Source organism: Solenopsis invicta, chromosome 1 (assembly GCF_016802725.1).
Source record: "Solenopsis invicta isolate M01_SB chromosome 1, UNIL_Sinv_3.0, whole genome shotgun sequence".
Lineage (NCBI taxonomy): Eukaryota > Metazoa > Arthropoda > Insecta > Hymenoptera > Formicidae > Solenopsis > Solenopsis invicta.
In genome coordinates this window covers 21,005,115-21,023,643 of record NC_052664.1, presented here as the reverse complement: position 1 = coordinate 21,023,643, position 18,529 = coordinate 21,005,115, and the positions used below count along the sequence as shown (strand labels likewise).

General features: G+C 37.0%; 2 protein-coding genes across 13 annotated transcripts in view; one reads left to right on the top strand and one right to left on the bottom strand.

The window, feature by feature from the left end:
* The first annotated feature begins 1,691 nt into the window (after positions 1-1,691).
* LOC105194766 (upstream stimulatory factor 2) lies at positions 1,692-17,488 on the top strand. 2 transcript variants are annotated; one of them, XM_039451754.1, is made up of 5 exons: positions 1,692-2,008; positions 2,102-2,477; positions 2,570-2,734; positions 2,843-3,074; positions 17,477-17,488. In XM_039451754.1, the coding sequence occupies exons 1-4, from the start codon at positions 1,977-1,979 to the stop codon at positions 3,050-3,052; spliced, it is 783 nt and encodes a 260-aa protein (XP_039307688.1). In that variant the 5' UTR covers positions 1,692-1,976; the 3' UTR covers positions 3,053-3,074; positions 17,477-17,488. The 2 variants fall into 2 exon arrangements, with proteins under 2 accessions (XP_039307688.1, XP_011158157.1); XM_011159855.3 differs by lacking the exon at positions 17,477-17,488 and having other exon boundaries at positions 1,693-2,008; positions 2,843-3,655.
* The window catches only part of LOC105194829, a 173,732-nt gene continuing 159,594 nt past the window's right edge, over positions 4,392-18,529 (bottom strand). For 9 of the 11 annotated variants that reach the window (XM_039451658.1, XM_039451661.1, XM_026131360.2 and 6 more), the window contains 11 exons: positions 16,359-16,757; positions 15,836-15,938; positions 15,366-15,557; positions 13,133-13,338; positions 11,575-11,675; positions 9,764-10,086; positions 9,220-9,591; positions 8,691-9,053; positions 8,325-8,538; positions 7,196-7,438; positions 4,392-6,984 (listed from right to left, as the gene is read on the bottom strand). In XM_039451658.1, coding sequence (XP_039307592.1) covers positions 6,839-6,984; positions 7,196-7,438; positions 8,325-8,538; positions 8,691-9,053; positions 9,220-9,591; positions 9,764-10,086; positions 11,575-11,675; positions 13,133-13,338; positions 15,366-15,557; positions 15,836-15,938; positions 16,359-16,757 — 2,662 coding nt within the window. In that variant the 3' untranslated portion in view covers positions 4,392-6,838. The remainder of the gene's footprint in view (positions 6,985-7,195; positions 7,439-8,324; positions 8,539-8,690; positions 9,054-9,219; positions 9,592-9,763; positions 10,087-11,574; positions 11,676-13,132; positions 13,339-15,365; positions 15,558-15,835; positions 15,939-16,358; positions 16,758-18,529) is intronic. The other 2 variants (XM_039451666.1, XM_039451667.1) reach the window with 2 other exon arrangements.

Here is an 18,529-nt window from a genome sequence, read left to right as displayed (position 1 = left end):
AGCATTTGACGTCGTTTATTTTTTTCTGAAAAAATGTTTTTATAAAGTTTTTACCTTAGGCATATACAAATTTTAACTGGCATTTTTAATCTTACAAAATAGCAGTTGCTATTTTGCAATTTCGCTATTTCTAAAACAATTCTCGAAAGAGCCATGAAATATAGCAAATGTGTAGTTACTTTCTTGATATTCTTTTTGAAGATTTTTCTGCCACGGTTTACATTATGATACGAACGAATTTCAATACTGAAATAGTATCAAAAATCTTAATAATATTTCTAAATTAAAAACGATTAGACCTGATTATTGATACCGCATAAATTTCACAGACATTGGTACACACGTGCCAATTATTCAAGTGTATTTAGTCAAATTACAAATCGTTAATGTAAATTTAGATGAATATTAAGAGTTATAAGTTTATTTTATAGGCTTATTTATATGTTTGATTTCTATATTTTTATTGCTGTGATGATTTTACATATAAAAAGCTAGAAAACGATTCAATTGAGGCTATACTTTTGTACTTGTACTTTTTTATTGCTCGATTTGTTTTTTAGTTTGTCATAATGTGTTTCGATTGAAAATTACGTTGATCATATGATAGAAAGACACGACTTAATTGTTAAACATATTTAAACTGTAATACCTATCAATATCTGATAAAAAAAACCGATAGAGAACGATAGAAGATAGGATAAAAAACCTGATTCAAAACAACAGAATTCTATCATTTTGAATCAGGTTTCTTGGACTCGATCGTTTTCTATCGGTTTTTTTTTTTTATCAAGTCTTTTATTTACAGTCTTGGAAAGAACCACACATCTCTTCTTGACTGCTTCAACGTAAGTAACTGATGAGAACATTATATTAATTGTGAGATAGAAGGTTTAAAAGTAAAATGCAGATAATGTCCTAAAAATTATACAAATCTTAAATGGAAAAATATCGTTGCATGCAAAATTTTATTTACTTCATGAGCACAGAATATTTTAATATCGATAAAGAGTTTTAAATAAATAAATATTCCAGAGAACATACTTCAGAAACGGATCTAAAACAATGTATAAAACAATGTATAAAAATATTTTACAAATTTTTGTAAAATTTATGGCATGAATGATTATGAATGTAGAATTTAGATATCTAAAAGAACATTTAATAATGATAAGACACTCCATTCACAGTTTTTTAACAATCTTAAGCACAATAAAATATTGCACTTAATTAGAAAAATTGTCTAGATGCAATTTTTGTTGTACTTCTTATAATGCTAAGTTAGCATTATAAGAACAATATATTATAATATGTATGACACAAAATTTGATAAAACTCTACGAAGGAAAGATAATATTTCATTAAAGAAGAAAAATAAACTAAGTGCAACAATTAGCACTCTAAATTAGAAGGTAATAAGATACTATAAATATATGCATAAAACATTAGTGCACTAATAGCACATTTATTGAACATTCTCAAGATAGAGTATTATAAATTGTAATTGTGATAAGTAATAACAGTTTTTCAATTATTTTTTCAAATTTATGTTTAGTTATGATAATTAAAATGCAGTAAAGATATTAAATATGTAAATAATATAACATTGATACATAATTTACATGTGCATGCAATTTTTTTTTTCCCTCGTATATTTAAAGAATTATGTATTTCATTTTAAGTGCGTTGCGTCTAGATGTCTCAAAATGTCAAGGCTTGTTTGATATCAAGGCAGAGAGGGCGTTTGATCGAGAGGGCGTTGGTGTACAGCGAATTTTTTAAGAAAACTTGTAAATCACGGCTTCCTCCGTGTTGTGAACTGTTGTGAACCATTACAAGAATACTGAAGAATACCGGATACCGGTTTTTACAATGTTACCTTGACATAATTACCGTTAACGCACCTTCACACATTGAATGTATCGTTGTTGTATAGTTGTATATCTAATTGATTATCGTATTTATTATTGCTCATTGAAATGGAGGCCGATTTTGATGTTATTGATGACAGGTGAGTACTTTTTTTTTTACAGAAGCGCTGCTTTGTGATTTCATCATTCGCAAATATATCTCTTTTTTGATAACAAAACCACGCATGTTGTAGCACGGATGAGAACATAGCAAGCGACGAAACCGTCGGTGTGGTTCTGGAAGAAGCAGAGATAGTTGACTGCGATACTGATATGAATCTTGAGGATGATGACATACGGTATCACTTGTATGCAGTAAATAGAGATGACAATGCAGTGGAATACAAAGTTATGCATGTTAGCAACAATGACAGAGAGGGCAATGAACTATCGATAGCCACCTCTGTGAATAGTACTGTCCAAGTTTTGTCTACTCCATTGAATGCACAATTATACGTACTTAGCAATGGCAATGAAATTATAACGTCAGACTCTGCTGGAACCGTTATACCTAATGTAACCAAACTACAGATAGAAGGATCACAAAATATTTTATCCACAAAGAAAAAGGTAAGCCTTATTAGTGGTAATATTTCATATCGATATTATTGAGCACTTCATATTGTTATTTTTTCATTAAAAGAAATAAAAATTGTATTTAGAGGACCGACAGACGAAGAGTAGTACATAATGAAGTTGAAAGGCGTAGAAGAGATAGAATTAGCAATTGGATTTCTAAGTTGGCGAAGCTTTTAGCAGACTGCGAACTTAGTTCTGACCAGAGTGTGGAAAAAGAGGGAAATGTGAAACTGAATTTGGAAGCACAAGTAAGACATTTGCAAATTCTAAAATAAATATTTGTCTTTTAATAATTTCTTTTTTTTTGTGTTATAAAAATTATTTATATTGCTTGTTAATGATAACACTATTTACAGAGCAAAGGGGGTATACTAGAGCGAGCTTACGAGTATATTACGGATTTAAGGGAAACACCGGACAAACTAGTTCAGAGTTTGAATGATAGTGCACAATTGACAGAAGAAGTCAAGAATCTTCAACAAGTAGTGAATCAATTAAAAGACGAAAATTTACAATTAAGAGCCCAACTTTTAAAACAAGGAAACATAATGATACTCGGCACTTAAATTTTTATAAGGATTTTAGGATGTTCATGTCTTGTGTTGCTAATATATATAATCATATATCTTTATGTGAAAAATGAAAGAACACATAGACAAAATATAATAGTTATAAAATGTTTATTTACATGTATGTGACTCAATATATATATGTGTATATACATATACAGTGTTTGGCAACAGGTTGGAGAAAATACCAGGAATGATTTTTATGAGGATACAGTAAGACGCAAATCAAGAATAAAAACTGCAATTAATAATACTTTGGTTTTTAATTATAAATGTGTAAACATTTATATAAACAGTACTTAAAAAACATAGAAATATAATTAAAAGAATAAAATTTGAAATTATTTTTTATTCTCGTTTTCTTTTATCTAGAATCACTTCTTTTCTCTCACCTACTGCTGACCAACACCCTGTATATATGCATATATGTATATGCTCGCGTATTTGAAAAACAATGACAATCATATTATATAACATTCTATTGTACATACATATTGTAAACAATAATTATAACACGAACAATCGATCTTGTAATGAATCATCGTCAAGATGATTAAATCAAAGAGATATACAAATATACAAAATGATATTACTGTTTAATCAGTAATTAACTGTACCAACATCAGATATATTGCTTAACAGTAGATTTTACTTAATCTCTACAAAACGTGCTGAAGTTATTTCTTCTAACAAGAGAGTAGATCTACAGTATTTATTTACACTTACAAAATACGTATATATATGTACAGAAAACACAGCAATATCATGCGTTATCTGTGCTTTTTTTTTGCATTATTAGTGCAGCGCGATGTCGCTACCAAAAAAAATGAGCTCTGCTTACCTCATTGTCAGAGTGTACGCACACGGTTATCGATATCAAATGTCAGGGAAAATATGAACGCGTTTTTAAACGCGTTTTTTATGTACGTAACAGTCTAAATTATGATAACAATAACGCTTAGTTTAATACTTATTGCTTCGAAGCGCATTTTCTTAAGTTTTGTGCAGATCTTGCTTGTATGACGATTTCTGAAAAATCATGATTTTTGAAAAAAAAGGGAGGGGGCGGGGAGAAATTCTTCTCTGAGGTACAAATTAATCAGTGCGTATCGAAAGCGTTAGATATGTAATTCAATACATGAGAGCTCGCTACATGAGTGCGAGATACGAAATTTCACGGATTTTGATTATTTTTCCGTCGTGAGAGTGCAAGTACAATTTCGTGAATTGTTCATGAAACGTTGTGCTTACTTATGCATTACGCAATATCATGTTCCGTAGACAACACGAATGTCGTCAAAAGGTGCCTGCGAAACTTTTAGAAGACATTATTCTGTTTTTTTTTTTTTTTTTTTTTTTTAAGACCTCCGTGTTGCTCGGGATCGCCCTGCTATCCTTAACAAGTTACATCTCTCTCTTATACTTACGTTGGCCATTAAAGCAGTCCATGTATAATAGTAATACTTATAAGAAAAATCACATTCGAACCAATGAGTCATTTCTTCTATAAAAATAACTCTGAAATGAGTTGGGTCCAGCAACAAATTGCGCCTCTCCTAAATCTAAACATCAACAGGCTAATGATCTCTCTGTACAGTAGGAATCTTGATCCATTCTTTTATCATTATATTGTCCTCATCGTATATAGTAAATTACGCTGTCGGGAAATAAGTAAAAATATACCTTTCTGTGTTATGCAAAAAACGTAAAATATTGCCTCGTTCATTCTTGTGTTATCTTTTTAGACACAACTATTGAAAAGACAGAATAGTCGCGTTTGTCCCTCGTGTATGTATATATAGGGAGAGAGAGAATTGAAAATGCACCAGTCTTCTTTTCTATTAAAGACCAGATTCAAACAATTCTAACGAACGAAGACATATTTCTTTAAACTTATTGGCAGTGTTGGAAACTTTCAGAATCCGCGTGATTAAATCGTTAAAACTGCAAGATCGAACATTTTGTCAAGGGACTGCACATACGTAATATGCACATATTAACACAGAGGCTTTTCTGCTGACAAATATTATTTTCTCGTTGCTAAATCTTCATGCATCTTTCTGTACAAGAGTAGAAAAACTTGAGAGATTTTCTCGATCTCCCTTTTCCTCTTTCTCACTTCCTTTCGTCTTTTTTCTTTTTAAAAGCTTGGCGCTTTGTATCGCAGTCAGATAAGGAGGCGTGATATGCGATATTTACATATCTTGTCTAAATCACTTTTTGCGTCTGTATATGGATAATACTGTTACTGCGTTGTTTCGCGTAAACATAAACTTTTTTTTCTCTTCTCTCTTCGCTTTCGCGTTTCATCCTCTTGTCTTCTTCTTGTCTTACCGCCGCCCGCAATTCCGTACAATACTACAAATATTACGATTACGATGCGAAATAACGAACATTAGTTAGGCAGTAAGAGTTACCTTGTATAGCTCACTGGAAGTTTTCTCTACGAAATATATTTATGTTCTCATTGAGAGAAAAGTGGTGTGCGCGGAATCGGCCGATCAAAATTTCTTCGCAAAACCAATTAATATGGATTTTGTGATCGAACTTGCTAAGAACTTTACGTGCTATTACAAATGATTATTTCTCATTATACACAAAATTGACCGATAAAATTATTCCCGAAACAATGATTAAATAAATTAGACAAAGACAAAGCTCGTTTAACGAATTTGAAGACTCAATTCAAAGATTTCTTAATCGATCCCGTCGCATTTCTCTCTCAAGATTACAACCTCAAGGAAGCATCTCAATCGTCAGTCTTTCGATTATCATAAAAAATACAGCCGTGTGACGTACCATGCCAACTTTTCGATCCAAAAAGCGATTGCGTGTGTAACAATACATCATATATGTATATCATGTTTCATCGGCGTTTATCAAGAATTTGCGCGATGAAGAATGACTAGTACTTTCTCTTTAGTACTTCAGAAGCCCGCTATTGACTTTATACATTTACTATCTATTTCTCTAAATGTTTCTACTTTTCCTAATCTACCCTCATGTCCGCTATTATTAAACGTAGTTTTTTTTTAACGGCAAATATCTACAAGATCGATTATACACCTTTCTCAGCTCATAACAAATATTTTTCTTCTCCGAAACGTTCTCTCTCTGGACGGTGCTTTTCAAATTGAGCACTGTCGTAACGTTACGTTGAAGATGATCGAACATTGCTTTAAGATCTAAGAGTTTGGAGAGCACCGATTCGAAGACCCACAAAATCCTGGTTAGGCATATAATGAGCGACTTTTGTCTGCAAATATCTAAACTGGACGATAACATCTGCCTGATAGAGAGAAGCGTCTGTTTCCGTGAGAGAGGCAGTGAATGAAAAATCAATGGAAGTTTAATTCTGCGGATTGCTCTCCACGGACGATGATCATGATCGGTAGATGAAGTCGATAGCGATAACTTTCCCTGCCTTAGAAGAAGAGGTATACTTCGTAGGACAAAATCCACTTGTGAATTACCTAAATACCTTCGTGCCGTACGTATGACGGGGCGCTGTTCATCCTCAATATTACGAAATCCTAGCAACAGTGGTTCGTTCATCGATCCACAAAGAATTATTTCCACGATTTAACTGGTGCAAAATAAGCAATGTTACTCTAGTTGGAGTATCGATTAATAAAGATATTTTCACAGGCTTGCTCGCAAAGGTTCTAAGTCTTGAAGCAACCAATAATATCGAGATGTCTCGCGCCAGAATTTCGATAGGACGATACAGCGTCGTTAGCCGCAGCTTTATAGGTCAATATACGGTACGAAGGTAGGCCTGTCTCAGGACGGTTGAAGCCGTGCGCTTTTCTTGCTGCTACCAAACATGAACCAAGTTCCGACCTTCCGTCCCAGTGAATTTGTGGTACCGATCATTGTGGTGGGCATCTCGTATGCCGATTCCCTCTTATACGTTTTGTCTGCAACATCGTAAAATTAATACAAGATAAAAATAAATCGATAAGTCAAATAAATCAAATTAAATAGGTCAACGTGAATTAATACAAAATGAAATGCGAGATATTGCAGTGAAAAAATATTCCAAAGAGAAAAGATAAAAATAAAAATAAATCGCGGTTTTTATTAAATAAATTCTGATTTTATTAACTGAATATAGACGTTATAGTGGCAAATATTTACTACGAGGTTTGATCGGTGGCCTGTTTTGCTGCCTGTTGGCGGCAAGCCTGGCAAGCTGTCTAGCCGCTGATGGAAACTCCAGTCCGTCGCTTCTGTCCTGAGCTACCAGCCTTCGTTCCTCGGCCATCGCCGCTAGCCATCGCCGCTTCTCTTCTGCTGTACGGCAGCAGAAAAGCAACCATTTATCCCGGACGCAGCTGTATATCTTCAGGCAATGCCTCACTGTCACCCCCGATTGAAGATCTACGGATAAAATGGATCATTAACTCGATATATCTTTATTGTAAGTTGCGGTCGGAATATTTTCTGTATCGTATCTAATCGATTCTATCTTAATTATTTAATAACGTCTCTTGTTATAATGACAGTAATATACAAAATTTTATAAAATACCAAAATGATATAAAATTATAAAATTAATAAGTTATTCTTCCAGTATTTCGGGAAGGGCAGAAATTTTATGATGTTTGTTAGCATCAATATTGTTAAACTGAATATCAATTTAATATTATGATATTATTTTAGTTCAATTTAACTCTAGTAGAAAACTTTTAATAAGATTTAATGAAATTGTGATAATATTTTGTTAATTTTTATGTTTATTTTAAAACATTTTGATTAATAATTTCATTACAATTTTATAAAAAATTCTTTAGCATAAAATATCATTAATTCGTCATTACAGAGTATCAGCGATTTTTCATTGCAATTTCATAAAATATTATATTGTAGTTTCAATAAAATATCATTAATTTATTATTATAAAATATGTGATTTTTCGTTGCAATTTAATAAAAATTTACTATAATTTCAATAAATTTCTTTTTTTTTTTCATTAAATAGTATTAATAATTTAAAATTTCTTTACTTTTTTTATTGAATTCGCATTACATTATTTGTTTTTAGTTTGGAGAACTAGAAAATGTATAAAAATCATATGAGAATTATATTATTATATAAATATTATTTAAATTCTAAAATCTTGCTATAATTATTATTGGTCTGGATTTTAATTACATTATCACAATTTTATTCCAATTATTCGTTAATGAGTTATTACTTTTTTTTATAAGAGACATATCTTAATAATTTAAGTTATCGAAAAATGTTATTAAACGACATTCGATACCTTTTCCATCAGGCACATCGATGACTTCACTGGTGTCAAGGTAGATGCGACCTTTGTAGACATAAGTATTGCGCTTAAGAATGTCTTTTTTGCAATAGACCAGTTGATGGTCAAAGAGGAATAACGTGATGTTGTTCGTCCACATGCCAGTCTTCACTCTCATCACCTCACCTTGATAAATAAGTTGCGACGAAACTTCTATGAGATCCTCACCCTGCAACCAATTATCATCAATATTACATATTTTCGAGACAATCGTTTTAGATAAAGCACAATTAATACCTTAATAGTGTTAATCGATATCAAGACGATTCAAAATACAAATTTCAAGGACAGTTTCACTTACAACTACGAAAAACGACGTACCTCCCAACCTTCTACGCGCAATTGCCACGAGGCCAACTTCTCCAAACTTTCCATCCGCCTTTTTCTCTCATTGATCAATACGGCGACATCTCTCATCGCTTCCAAGGCCTCTTGGATTTTGTGATAATCCGGATGATCGGTCTTCGTATATTTCAGTAGCTCTGCCAATTGAAGGGGATATTTGCATATTCGTTGGATGGGTGTCAATAAATACCCGTCCAAGGGGATCTCTATGAGGCCCCTCATCAGTCGACAGGCCTCGAAAAATTTGCTATAACGATTGTGCTGGTAGAGCTCCTGCAGCGTCGCCGTGGCCATTGGGTGGCTGTTGCAGTACTCGGAATACATGCGAAAACCCGCCCTCTGAAAGAATCAATAACACGCTTGTATCTCTGTTTTCTTTAACTTTATCTGAAGATACATAAGATAATGAAAAAATTTTGAGACCAATCGATCAATTTATCATTCGGCAAGAAATTATCAACAAGAAAGCGCGATATATACGAATTTAATAAGGTCGATCACTAACATGAGTGAGGAAGCATTCGCCGACACAGCTCTTGTACGGCGCGTTCCAGTCAATGCGATCTTCGAGATCCTTTAGGAATTCAGACTGAAAGTCTAGGAGGTCCTCGAGGTTAATGAAGATCGTCTCGATTTGCTCCTCGGTAAACATGTCCGTGCGTCTGCGGCATTCCGCGATGTAACCCTCGGCCACGTCGCGCAAAATTTTGACGAAGTCGCGCTCGGTATGAACGAGCTCACGAACCACGCTGGCTCTCACCTGCTCGTTCGAGAGCAGGGAGACGCTCGTCCGCTTTCTAAGCTGAGTACCCGAGGATCCTCCCGAGGCCATCGCGGCCAGACAATCCTCCACCGTGTCCTCCTGACTCACGCGCAACTGTCAACAAATTTATTTAACCACACAACTACAAATTCGGTAAGTAAAACAAAGTTAAAGCAAGAAACAATATAAATAAATAATTATGATAATATTATTCGAGATTATTTTAGGGATAAGAGACGGCGTGTGAAATTTATTTGGAATTATACACTTATTCAAAAATATTTACCCTTACAAAAGCGGCCGGAAACCAACCATGCTCTCCTCTACAGCTGCCCCACCACCAATCCCTATCCAGGGTATCGAAGACGTCGATGACATCCCCGGCACGAAAAGCCAGCTCCTCTGGCTCCATTGCCACATGGTCCCAAACAGCCTCGGCCAACATGACAATTTCCTCATCCATCGTCTGCTCGAATGACTTCTTCTTGTCCGTTAAGGAAGCGATCGAGGATTCGGAATCGGACATCATCTCGTCGTCTTCCGATGTGCCGGCTCTTCCATCCTGCTCGTCCTCTGATAGCACGTTGCCACCGGGTAATCTCGCGCCTACTTTTTTTACGAATAGAACTTTGTTGTAATAATAATAAAAAAAAAAAGGATACGAGCACATACATACACATATCTTTAGATAGATCGCCCATTAAACGTGACTCGAATTTGAAACAAAACTCAAGTGAAAAGATAAATGGAAATTAATCGACACGTGTAATACCGTTATCTTTTCGATAGATATTCCAAAGGTATCTATACAGTACGTTCTCTGTCCAGTGTAACGGCAAAATTACAGAGAGAGAAAGAGAAAGAAAACCAAAAATATAAGAAAAGAATCCAAACAAAATTCAAATAAAATCAGCTTTCTTAAAAAAAAATATCTCTCCGTTCATAATTCTTTAATACAAATATTTCGTTTCGGTCAAAACAATCGACGAACGAAATCGGCATTCCTACAAAAGCGTCCCACACGTAAACGACAGTTCGCTCCGTTTACATTCGTCGGAGGAATCCCTCTGGAAGTTATTGGGACAACAAGTACATCAGCCCCCGGGCCAAAAACCGTCCACCACCGTGCAGCTCTCGGCGTGAGCGGAAAAAGAATGAAACAGTAGTTTTCATGAGATTCCTCGTGAGAAGGTAACCAAGCCCGCCGGAGTATCTCCCTCCTAAGTATTCAGTTAACCGCGTACGTGCGAATTGATCACACCCTCGGGGGGTCGCGTCTCTCGCGGAAAGGAGAGACGAGACGATAGCACGTGCGGGGAAGCACTTTTTACTACGTTCTCCGGCAAACCAGGTTCCTTACCATTATCGCAAAACAGAAGCGTTTCCACACGAAGCAACGTTTTTACAGGGATGAAACTGGGCACGATAATTACACATGGATGGTCCCATTCCTTACTCTCGCACAATTATCTTTCCTTTTTTTTTTTCAGTCTCTTTCTCAAGAGGGTGCATTTGATGGCAACACGATGTGAACGTCTCAACAATATCTTTACGAGGAATGCATGCTGAATACTCTTCGGGGTGACGTCTAGAGAGAAACTGGCGGTCTCTGTGGTATACGGTGCACTAGATGTCATCGAGGATTTTCTACTGGCGTGTAAACTCTAAATCTACCCAGCAAACACGTTCCGACATTAATCTCGCCAACGATTCCACTTACCGAGAAGATAGACGTTTTCGAATACCACGGTACTTATTCTTACTAATTCCATATAATTTATTTCGCTTTTCTCTCTTCGTATCGATTCTTTTTGCATTACATTAATGAAATTGCGTGCAGTAATTTTTGATAGTTCAAAAGGCTCAAAGATTAATTCGAAAATAATAATTCGCTGAGCGAGATAAGAGAGTCTTCTCGACAGTAGTGATTCGAGAAGAGACGTGCGGCCTCACGTTTTACGGACGAGATAAGAGAGAACGGTCGACGCGCGTGCTTGGTAGACAAGACGAGAGGAACGTGATCTACGTCAGAGAGCTCGAAGTCTATCTTAAATTAAGAGGCATCGGGACAAGTACGGCGGCGACGATGGTGCTTACCTGCGGCTTTGGCGCGCATCAGCGGTGAGAGCTGATTGATTCCCAGTGGCTGGCTAAGCGACCGCCTCAAATTTGTCCGAGAACTCCTCCCTTTCGCGTTACTGAGGAGCGCGAGAAAAAGAGAGAAGAAAACGTTAATTCGACATTAATTCGTCTTTGTACCGCTTTAACGTGCGGCGAATCGAGCGAAGGGAATCGACAAAAGCGTGTACTCAGGTATTAAGCATATCGGTACAACATTCAGCAACAGATTACAGTATAGGTAGGTTATATGTATATGTATATATAGAGTACAACACACGACAAGAGGTATGTATATATACATATGTATATATACGGATGTTACGCGTGGCACAGATCAACTCTTTACTGGAGGAAAGATTAAAAGAAGGTGGTTTGTTATAATACCCGTCTACCTACCACTGGTCTCCCTCGATTTACTGGAAAGGTTCGAGAACAAAGAATTTTAAGTTTTCCCAAGTTGTCACTTGTTTTTCGGGGGTTTGTTGATTCGAGATGTGGGATCGCGATATAAGTGTCGCGTTTGTGAGAGGAAGTCAGAATTGTTATAAATCGATTCGAAAATAAAGAAGCAGCGAGCGAGCGAGCGAGCGAGCGAGCGCGTCAGGCTACAGTAGGTAATATGGCCGTGCGGCTAAAAAGAGCGAAATTAACAAGCGTTCGATATGTCTTTTCTTTTTATTTCGCATACGTTTCTCTTTTCTTTTAACGCCTCCTCGATTACGACACCGCTGGCTTTTCACATCCGCAGAGTGTGAAAGATTATGCTCGCCTCGATTCCGGAAACCCAAGAAAACGTTGCTCGAACTTCGAACGAACGTCTGACGACGTCTGATTAAACCGCGAGTCTGTCGAATATGACAATTTTGCGCGTAAAACAAAACACTCATAAATATGTTTGAAGGCTTTAATTTGAGATGGTTGATGAAGTTATAATAAATGATGTAAAATATCGTAAGAGTTATAGAATTATTAGAAAAAATGTAATTCACGATTAAATCGTGTATCGATCAAATAAGACAAATTTGCACACAAGGCACTCATAAATATTTTTAAATGTTTCAGTTTGAAATATTTGGAGAAATTATAATGAGAGAGAGAGAAAGATTAAAAATAATAGCATTCTAAGATGATATTATACAGAAGAAAACCTCTCTCAATTACAATTTCCTACAGAAAATCTTCTAGATAGAATACATTAAGAAAAGTAGCCCCGAGAATAATAAGGAAGATCATTAAAGCTTTTAATAGCGTTTGACCTTGCTCAAATTTCTTTCTCATTACTGAAAATCGCTTGAATAGCTTCAATGGTTCTACTTTCTTCGTATTTATATATTTTTCTCTCGTTAAAGATTTTCAAGCGAGGTTTCTCTAATAAAACCGTATCTCTATCAAAGAATTCAAAAGCAACGGTTGCTTGGGTTTCTCCAGCCTCTTCGCGAAGAGCCGACATGATTCGCAAATGGCGATGATTTAATGAGGCGTACGCGACAAGGGTTACTCGAACACGAGGCGTTATTGTGATGATTAAACGCACCTTCTGAGCGTAACGATATCATGGGAGGAGTGCCTCGGACTGAGCCTGGGCGGCCTCGTCTTGATCGGCGACGGAGTCGACAGCATCCTGCGATAATTGTGAACGTATCCGGATCTGGTGTCCCATTGGAGCAACCTCTGCCCCCCTAGATCGCTGTTAGTGCGACGCACGTGATTATGTCGCGACGCGCGATTCTGCAGATCCGCCTGGAACAGTTGTGCGGATTTTGAGAAACTGTAATTAATTCGCGTCGCGCGCTGAATGATCGCGCGGATTGATTAATTCGCCGCTCTCGAGGATGAAACGCGCGAGCCATCAGTTTCCTCTTTTCTCTGCAATTCACAGCGAGTTAATATCTCAGCTCTGCGCATCATGGGAAATAACGAGAAATTTAATACGTTCTGAAAGTTCACTATGTGTTATTTCAATGCAACTATAAGATACAGCGAGAGCATTTTATCTTGCCTTTATCCAAACGATATAAATCTACCTCGTTCTCCTTTTCTTTTTTAATAAATTATTTTTCTTTCAGTATCAAATTTCATAACAATCTACGTAATTTTCAGCTACACAAAAACAATTGTATAATATTTTAAAATTCCTGATGTGCTTTTAATAATATTTTAGCCAGATTAAAATTAATTTTTCTTTACTGTAAGTACAGTTTTGCATATTTGAAAATTTAGCTAGATACAGATCAGAAAATAATTTCATACAATTGGACTATCAAAATGATTTATCTTATTATATCAATAAGACGTTTATGATGATACTGCTGCAAAAAATTTTGACATTTTAGTAACCAGCTTAAACGTCCAGTGTAAATTTAATGGTTCAACATAATTATTTTTAGATCTGTATTTCAGCAAAATTATCTTTTCCGTGTGTATATAAATTAATGGCACTTCACTTTTCGTTCTCCATCAGTTGTCGACATTATTTCTCAATAGCATCGAAAAAAAACGGCCTTCTGGCGGAATGATTTATTAATAATGTATAGTCGTGAGCTAAAAGGTTGCAACACATTTTCTTCGATTGTTTTTAAAATGTAGACTTGCTTATCAAACGGCGAACGTCATTGGTTCTTACCTGTGGATCCGACCAATTAAGCATCAAATCATCTACCATAAAAAAAAAATGTGTTGCAACCTTTTAGCTCACGACTATACACAACAGTTACATTTCGCGTATGAAACAAAATGATATTAGGCAACAGCGGGATCAAACATCGCGTTCAAATGTTCTTCATCGCGAGGTTAAATCGTAGACGACCGCGCGAGCTGCTTCATATCGACTAATGACGAGCGCATTTCCTCTCTCGTATCCTGGCGCTCGCGATATAAAAACGGCTATCGCAGAGAACAACGTAAATGGCGAATCTCTTCGCGAGTGTGGTCAAATCGTACGTAGAGGTGACTAATTCTGGCTATCGAGGAAACAGTTATGACCATAAGACCGATAAGCGTCTTGATTATTATGTTACTATAAGTGACTAATTGTAAGTCATCGTTTGTAGCCAAGCGGATTTCTATAAAAATAAAACGCTCAATCAATGTATGTCTTCGTCTCGCAAGAGAGAGATCAATTCGGAAAAAAGCTGTGATAAAAATATATGAACTTTTACGTAAGGAACCCATTATGTCTTTTCGAGAAGAGCCATTCGATAATTCTACCATTCTAGTCCTGACCTCGAAACAAATAACAAAGTTGAAGTTTGCGCACTTGGCGTATTTAATTAATATTAAACGATATTCATACTGTGATTTGCATCAATTATTTTGTCGCATAAGGCTAATAACGTATGGGTATCACGAGCGAAACGCGGTGTTTTCCGTGATAAATATGCGAGAGGCGTTATAGGGCTTTTACACATTCAATAATACTCATCAGTAATATTGAATCAGTAACATTGACAATAAGCATTAATATTTTTATAATCTCAGGTTATTGCTGTCATTATGTTACTCACAATTGTGAAACAATGCTGACAGAAATATCGACGCGTTCTCTTTACACAATCAGTATTATTGTCAATATCCCTACCACAGCGATACATATAAGTGCTCGAGAATCAAGAAATTTGGATCACCGTTCCACATCAGTCCATCGATAAACCACAGACGATGTTCAATAAATACTGTCAGCATTTGTAGGTCAATAATGCTGACAGTATTATTGACCATGTAAGATTCCTAGTTACAACGATAAAAAAAAAAAAGAATAAAAAGTCTACCTTGAACTTGTCAATCAGTATCTGGTTGATGAGCTCGGACTGGGGCCGCAATTTATCGGCAACTCGTCTGCGAAGGGCCGGAGGGCTATCGGTGTCGTCGGGAATGTCGTCCGTATCGTGAGACTCGGAGCTGTCACCACCCCCCATCATTCCGCCACCACTGCCCCCAGTCAACGCTCCACCAGATACCATCTGCGTCATTCGTGCGAAACGTTAGCGATATTTACTTCCTTTATGTGCCAGCTCTTTTTCGTCGAGTCGAGCGACACGAACGCCTCGAGGACTTCGAGACCGCCTAAGTCGTCCGGAAGACGTTCGAAGGATGTTTGAAAGATTAAGACGCGCCTTTCGACTTGAGTAAGAGTCTCCTATTTCGGTTCAGAAATCGCTTCGATCTTTCGAACGTCTCTTGAACTTGTCTTTCAGAGGAACGTAGAAGAAATCTCTCCTTCTCTCCTCCGTTTTCTCACCTCGATTTGTATGCCGCTGTCTCCGCTGTTACACTTGGCGTTTCGGGCGGCTTTGTTGCCCTTTTTCCTCTCCTTGCTGCTCCTCCAGACGAGTGGTCCGAACCTAAACATATTCGATTAAAACGTGGTCAAGCTTCTCTCCTCGAGGTGAATATCATTAGAAGATCGATACTTCTTCGTATCAATGTCTATGTCAAACTTGTAATATTTCAATAGCTTGTGGTATTATATAATCATAAACATCTGAGACTGTTTAATCAATCTAATTAAGCTTGGAAATTCTACGTATCATACATTCCTAGATTAGGAAGGAATTGACGAGGGCTTTATCAGATGTGGGTCTCATCCGAGTAAACGTAAACTTTTTAATGCTGCACAGATTGTACCGAAGTCAAAATCTTTCAAAATGCGAACAAACAATTTTCTTTCTTGCTGCAAACGATCAAACGGTTCTAACAATATTTTCGGAATCTAAATCTAAGGTCGTGTTCGGTCACAGAGAGCGAGGGATCGCGATACGAACCGGAATTTCTGGTCATTGCTCGAGTCGTCTTTGTGCTGGCTGCTTTGATCGGAGGTGGTTACGGAAGGCGTCTCCGCGCTGTCCTCCTCGTCCAACGCCCCGGAGCCGTCATTGTCTTCCGCGGGACATTCCTCGTTGCTCTCCTTACTGCCCTTCTTGTGGAACCTCAACGAAAAGCTCTTACGGAATTTCTGCAGCACGCTCTCTTGCTGGCTCTGTGCGCGATGCACAGCATTCTGACTTCCGCCGGTGGGCACATTGGCGACATTCAGGACGGAAGACGGCTCCTGCAGCCTGGAATGACTGACCAGAGGGATCGTGGCCTCGGCCAACGGATGCTCGGTCGTCACGTGGCCTATCCTGGTCCCTTCGTCCTCCTCGTCGCCGGACCATTGTCGACTGTAAACAGAATTTTGCATTCCCCTTTTATTCACCCTGCTGGAGATTACATCAAATGAGTGGAACCGACAGGAATTCAGGGAGCTCTCGAGGTAAGAAATTCCTGATCTTCCATATCAGGAATTACTTCAGGAATTATTGAATTCCTCTCCGTTCGTCTATCTCTGTCGGCTCACTTTAATCCTTACGAGAGTCATTGGGAATTAAAAAGGGACGAATCTCTTGCATAATGGATTGAGGCGCATTCGGAGTTAAAGCGAATCTAAAATGGATCAGACAAATTACATAGGCTCCTTCACTCGAATTCCGAATATGTCACGTATAGGCTAGAATCAATATCTCTCCATCCCACGTATACGGCGTGCAACTACATACGGAGAGAGAAAGAGAGTATCAAGAGAGCGACAGAAGGGACCTACAAATTTTAGTATCGTAAAAATGTAACTGTACGATCTCGCGGATGGTCTTTAAATCTCACGAGAATAAATTCCCTTCCATTCCCATCTATTTTTTACAACGTTACGACTGACCTATGGCCTCTGAAAATCGACAAGAGACAACTGCGCGAACCACCTCTCGTGCCTCGCATTATAATTCAGCGACGTCTTTTCACCGTGAGGAGGACGCGAGACTGATAAATCACGGACGTGCTCGGCCGAAGGCGCATGCAGCCGGTGCAACGTGCGTTCGCCGTTGACCGACCATACGAAACTAAATAGCGGAAGCGCGTCTGCGTTCGCGAAAGAGGAAACCGGTCGAAATATTTCGCAAACGTTTCACGAATGGAGTTGCGTTAGCATTTCGCAAAATTATCAGCGTGGCAATTTTGTTTCCATGCGTCGCGTCGTCAGGCCCCTCCCCATCGTGCCAACAAGTGCAGCACAAATTATTTCGTCCTCGTGCTAAATATGTAAATATATCCTCTGTAATACGATCATCCCCCCATGGTGCAGCATTTCGTTACAATTACCATAGCCGCGCGAACATGCCCGATAGGAAATATTTAATGACGTTAATTGTGAACGCCTCACGACCGATACGAGAGACATTTTCGTACTAACTATTATTGTGTAGGTGTTTTAATAATTGAGGCATAATCGAGATCGTTCGCCATTAATATTGCAACGTTGACGAGGTAATGCGTGTCAATGAATTATTGTGCAAAATGTTCCACAAATTCTAAATTTTGATTTTAATGACGAAAGTTAATGTCGGATTTAACAAAGAGTTTGCTGTTAAAATTAAAATCGAAGATTTGCGAGACTCTGCATACACTAGAAGATTCGACAAAGTTCTCTTGACTAAACTTCGTCAAACAATATATTTTCTCAGCAAAACTGTAGAGAATTGAGTAACCTTTCACAATTTACCCACTTTTCTATTTCTTAAAATTGTATAGTGTACACTCGGAGAAAAGTTATGTTTAGATTGATGAAATGCCTTTAACTTGGTTTTTTAAAGTTAAAGTGAAATTACCATTGAGGAAAATAAAAATTTATTTGATTACAAGAAATATGATAATTAGCCGTTTTTAAAATAAATGAATTTAAACGAATAACTTTTTAATTCGAAGAAAGTTCTAACAGAAATGTAAGAAATAATTTAGTTTTACTGGTTTAAAAAAAACATTTCTTTTATTAAAAAAAAAAGGTTGTGTTGCACAACTGAACTGTTTCTTTAATTCTAATAAAAGGAACAACTAAAAACATTCTTCAAATCAAAAAAACTTTTCTTTAAGCGTATAACAATACACAAATTTCTTTGATTCAAAC